This window comes from Drosophila arizonae, chromosome 5 (assembly GCF_054131065.1).
Source record: "Drosophila arizonae isolate 15081-1271.41 chromosome 5, UAZ_ARI_1.0, whole genome shotgun sequence".
Classification (NCBI taxonomy): domain Eukaryota; kingdom Metazoa; phylum Arthropoda; class Insecta; order Diptera; family Drosophilidae; genus Drosophila; species Drosophila arizonae.
Genome location: NC_142925.1, coordinates 25236887 through 25242886, shown reverse-complemented (window position 1 = coordinate 25242886; position 6000 = coordinate 25236887). Strand labels below are relative to the sequence as shown.

Here is a 6000-nt window from a genome sequence, read left to right as displayed (position 1 = left end):
GCCACATTTAAAGGTTCATAACTTCCAAGTCAATTACGCGGCGGATACGCAAAATCCCATCTACGTTTGCCCTGTTGCTCTGCCTTACGCGCTGACTGACTGAATTAGAAGCAAGTTGAGTTGATCGCATTTCGCATGCGAGACTATAAAATACCCTGTTAAATCGAAGGCTTAGAAACAACTGCAACAACAGCATTAATTATTTGTTAATAATATTTCCATATTATTTCGCCAAATCAAAGCTACGTTAAATATTTTTTAAAATACCCTGTAGCTATGAATTACTCCATTCGATTTTATGCGCTATGGATTATTCCATAATGTTCTTTCAGTAATTTACCCATAAGTCGAAAATTTGATTGATATTCGAAATTAAAAAGTTTATTCTAACTGATACCCTGCAGAAGCCTTACTTTTTACGCTGTTTTGTAAACTAGAACATTTTTAGATCGTATAGTTATTCTAATTCCAATTATATATAGAGTTGTAAGATCAACTCTCTACTCTCCCTCTTCCTCATATATGTATAGCTCCCCCATCAATTGTATTGACAATATACCCGACGCATTCACATTTGTGATAGCAGGGTATACAAATTACATGCCCAGGCGTAAGAGGCTGGCGGTATCTGGATTCTGAGTCCTGCTTCAGCCTGCACACAGTCAGGCTGTCTGTCATAACTCACGAGCGCGCTGCCTCCGCATCGAGAAGAACCGCTGCGCAGGCGCAGGTGAACTAGTAGACAAGAAGCTGAGTCTGAAATGCAGAAGCAGCAGCAGGAGCCGCAGGAGCAGCAGCAGTCCAAGTGGGAGCTGCAACAACTACTGTGGGAACCATACCGACCTGCAGCTCCAGCGAATTAATTTGTGACGCGCGCTGCCTCGCCGCAGTCCGCTTCCGAGAGCTCGTTCCACACTGTGGCAGCCGCCAGGCAATTTACTCGCACGCAGTGCCCGGCCACTGCCAGGGCGACCCCGAGTGCTGCAGCATGAAGCAGCTTCCACCTGGGTCTCCTCTTGGCTGCAGCTCGTGACTGCAACGTCGTTTGGCAAGTGGCGGCTGCTGTAGCTGTAGCTGTAGCTGTTGCTGTGGCTGTGGTGGAGGCAGCTCTTGGCGGCTTTGGCGCTGGTGTCAAACGCTTTGTAATCTGTCACGTCGCATCGTTTTAATATTTTCTGCGCTCATGGGCCACGGCTATACGAGGAAATGCAGACGCTTGCCTGTAAAAATAGGCGTTGCCCTTCGGTATTTATGATCGTTTGCCAGGCACTGCCCCCATCTCCGTCCCCCCGACCAACCGACCCGCTGCCCCATCTGGGATGCATCTTAGCCGCGTTTTGTTTGGTTTATCAGCAGCCGCAAGGCAGACTCTGCTCTCCTGCAGCACGTCCAGCTTCGTGGCGCTGTCTGGCTGCACTGACTGCGGCTTGGTTTTTGGGTAGCCTCGTTTTATTATCTAAATCATTATTAGTTTGACCTTCAGCCCGAGGTATTCGAGGCGGTTTGTGTGCTTGCTCGAAGTGGATTCTTTATCTTATTAATTATGCGCCTCCCGCAATATCCGACTACTGTGCGTGTGTGAGTCACTCGGCAGAGCAAACAAATTATCGTGAATGCATTTCACTAGGTTATTTCAAAGATATATGCACAGTTCAATGAAGTTGAGTTGGTTGATGTTGGCCTAGAGGGCAATGACAGCACTAGTTGGGAATCAATGCAATTAAGACAAAAAAAAGAAAAAACCAGAGGAAAGCATAGATACTCTTCTCTGATACCCAATCGGATAGGATTGAGCCCACATTCAAGTCATTCAAATATCAACTTTTTATACGGTGTACTGTACGTAAGAGGTGAGACGTCTTAGCCCTGTCGCTCTGTCTATCCCTTGAATTATTGCTAGATTGATTGATATCTAATCGGGCAGATTTCTTAGCAAATTTCCAAAAGCATCTCTTAGATCCTGCAACATTAAATATATATGTTTATGTAGGTTAACGTACCTAAGTGCTTAGTCTGTCCAGTAAACGCTGCGATTACGCTGACACACTGTTCACGCTGCCGTTTAGCATTTACCGTTGCAGTAATAAGCGCTAATTGCTACGGTTAACATACTGTTAACCCATGTCAATGCTCCAATTACTGACAGTTTAAGCAATACATTGGCAAGATCTGCGGTGCACTGACCCACTAACTGACTGCCGCTGCACTGTGCCACTGACACATAGCGGGTACAGTGACTCATCGCAGAAAATTGCATTCCCACAAGGCGAAAAGCAAAGAAGTATAAACAAAACGAAAATAAAAATTCTGCATGCCTATTAGTGGGCGATTCGCTAACCCTACTCAAGTGCACATAATCGGGCAGTCAGCAGGCATTTAACATGCGCGTAACATAACAGCAACAGCAGCAGCAGCAGCAGCAGCAACAACGATAGTAGCAGGAGATGGAACCGGGCACAAGGGCAGTTAAGCATTACGGTGCCAGTACTGACAACCGTTAATCAGGCGCCGCAAATCAGACAGCGACAGCAGCAACAGTTAATTGTTTAACGCGCAGCGCGCACAGCGATTAACAGCCCCTCCCAGCGCCCCACTGCTGCCAGCTGTTGTTTGGCTCTCTGATTGGCTGCACGGCGCGGCCTTACTGACTGCTGTCTGTTAGACAGAGACAGACAAAGAGAGAGAGAGAGGGAGAGAGAGAGAGAGAGGCAACGTTTGCCACTGATGGCATCTATTTTTAGCGGCGATCGCCGTCGCTCAGCTGAAAATGGCGCCACAGTGCCAAATGGCTGGGGGCTATAAAAAAAACAGTCTGGTAACTCTGTCTAAGTGGCGCGACGCAACACGAAGCGCTAGAATTTTGATACCATTCAAACGCCTTAGACCTTAACGTCAACAAAGGGAAGAACCGTGGCTAGGGGGACCTACTATTGTTGTTGTTGTTGTTGTTGTTGTTTTCGTTGGCATTGTACTTTGGCATGAGCATGAAAATTAAAAATCAAAATATAAATACGAGAGAGATCGATAAATACGAAACATCACCTGGGCACATGGAACAGGATGTGATGATGCGTGGGCGGGTGGGTGTTAATTGCCAGGTGTACCAGACAGCTAATCAGCTGGCATGGAATATTTATGAGAGTTGAGCAACAAATAAATATCATATCGCAAACACCCATAACGTGCTAATTAAAGCAATTGGCAACAATCACTGAGCCAACATCAATCACAACTATAATTGAGACAATCTAGAGGTCTAGACCAAGTCAAATAACAGTAATTGGTAATTAGTGAAGTCTTGCTAGGTGTACTCAACAATTAATAACTGTCATGAAATTTGGAACTGTTGACAACAATTGATAGTTCTTGCTTGATTCAGAAAAGCCTTTTATTATATTTTGAACTTCAAATATTTAAAATTAGGTAATTCAAATATAATAATAACAAAATAGATCAAGCACAGTCTTAAATGATAAACCTTTCATCTTGTTTGTAGATTCATGTGTGAATATTTTTAAATCGTATAAAATGAACTTTGAACACCCCTCAATCATGTATTAATCGTTCCCTAACTTTATATTTATTTGTATCCCTTTGATTCATCTGCTTGTAATATGAGGCACATATTTAATTTGAATTATCAAATGTTGCGTTTCGAATTCTTGGAACTGAAGTCCGAAACTTGTCAACAGAGTTTGCTGTATTGTTGTGAACAGTTGAAAAGTTTACCACGTTTATGGATATACGATATTGCGGTAAATCATAGATATAGCTCTAAACATTTTCTAGTTTTCTGAAAATAATACAATTTGGATTCGCACAAGTGTAAATAAGTGCTTCCGAACTAGTCAGGTGTAGGATTAAATAATAACTCTTTCACTTTTGTAAAATTCCCAACTATCATAGATTTTGCTAGGTTTTCTTGTATTTTATGACTGACGAAATATAATATATGACAATATACCTCATTTGAATCAAAATAAGGAGTATCTTTTCTTTGCATGACTTTCATGAAGTTTGAAGAACGCACTTTGAATAAACCTAGACAAATATCTATTGCAGATGGCGGGCTTAGTTCGTGTGTTTCTAGTTCTGTTATTGACAATTAGAGGACACAGCTCTACAGACTCTGCAGAGGGACTACCTGCTATAATAGATGAGCTGAGCACACAGATTGGCATCGAAACGAATTTTGTGTACAATCCCCAGCGGAGAGGACTAAGTTATTTACCCAAACTGAAGCCAATCGCGCAGATACTGGTTAGTTCCATAAACGATTCTGCTTTTAATGCTACGGAGCTAGTTCAATTTTTGGGTGAACGAATGCTCTTTGTGCTGCTTGTTAAGACGCCTCCAATCGATCTATTCGAGAAGCTCCACTTACAGTTCCAGACAGCGGACTTTTTGCTGGTGCTAAACGAAAGCCCACAGACAGATGTGTGGCTAGAGTTTGCCCATCAGGCATGGCAGCTGGGCTACAATGGCCTGCTATTCCTACATATATCGCAAGGTCCGGTGCTCTACAGAATGCGCTTGTTTCCGCAAATCAAGATCCTGCCCACCGATGTGAGGGAATATGTACAAAGCCGGGGCCGCATGAGAAATATGCAGGGCTTTGAGATTCGCATTGCGGTGTACTCCAACCCGCCCCGCTGCCTCCTCTACGAGGACAGACACGGCAGGCAGAAGTATGGCGGCTATTACCTGCGCTTCCTACAACACTTTCTGGAGGTCCACAATGCGACCTTTGTGCCCGTTTACACGCCCAACGATTCGCCCGGACACTGCATTAGGGCGCTGCTTGCGAGGCGAGTGGACCTGTGCGGCGACTCACTGGCTCAGGGATCGGACAAGGCTTTCGTTGTGACAAGGGCCATTCGCATGGCATATGCCAATGTCATGGTGCCCAATGCCAAGCCGTTGAGTTCGTATCGGTATCTCGTGGCTCCATTCCACCCGACTGTCTGGATCTGCCTGTTCGTCTACATAGCCTTCATTGTTTTCTTCATGAGCTGCATCCACTGGCAGCAGCGGAGGCGCTGGATCTTCAGCACCTTTCTGCTGGACGCCATCAGGTCGCTGCTCTTCACGGGCTTCTCCCTGAAGCACCTCCATGGGCGCGAGCGGTACATACTCTTTGCCGTGCTCTTCATAGCTGGCTTCATCTACTCCACGTTCTACCTGGGCTACCTGAAGAGCATATTGACCACGGAGGTATTCGAGAAGCCGATCAACAGCTTTGCGGAGCTGCTGGAGTCCAACATCAGCATCATGATAGACGAATACGACCGCAACTTGTCGAGGAGATACCATCTGCCGGATATGCTGTGGCCAATCATACAGGTGGTTCCCGACGAGACGCTGAAGAGGCATCGCAGCGGCTTTGACCAGGAGTACGCCTACATACTCTTCAGCGATCGCATGGACCTGTTCGACTATGCTCAGAAGTACCTGAGGCATCCGCGCCTGCGTCGTATACCCATCAACATATTCTTTCTGTTCTCCGGCTTCCCGATGCGCGAGAGCTACTTCTTGAGGCAGTCGCTGAGTGACGCCTGGGCCTATGCCTTTGAGAGCGGATTCCTGAAGAAGCTGGCAGTGGACGCCGACCACGACACGATGACAGCGAACGTGGGTTTCAAATTCCTCGTCACCGACTACTACGAGGCGCAATCACTGAAACTCGATTATTTCGTCATGCCGGCCATGTCGCTGGCCATTGGCTACGGCCTGGCTTTGTTCGTCTTTGTCATCGAGCTGACGGCCTGGCGCAGGCACAGGCACAGGCACAACCAGCGCTAAGCGCTTATGATGAGGATGAAGAGGAGGATGTAGTGACCACCACTTGGCGTTGATGGATTGATGTAGTGTAGTAGTTGCTTGTTCCTGAACACTTTCTAGCATCCGCATGTGTGTTTGTAGTTGTAGTTTCTTCTTCTTCCACAAATAAAGCAACAATCTAGTTACACTGAGAAAAATCTTATGCTACTGCAATTGCGG

The 6000-nt window shown here is 45.8% G+C and overlaps 1 protein-coding gene across 1 annotated transcript; it reads left to right on the top strand.

Moving 5' to 3' along the window:
* The first annotated feature begins 4062 nt into the window (after window positions 1-4062).
* LOC108615054 (uncharacterized) lies at window positions 4063-5820 on the top strand. Its single transcript, XM_018009287.2, has one exon. It carries the CDS (start codon window positions 4063-4065, stop codon window positions 5800-5802), a length of 1740 nt encoding a protein of 579 aa, XP_017864776.2. The 3' UTR covers window positions 5803-5820.
* Window positions 5821-6000: the final 180 nt, after the last annotated feature.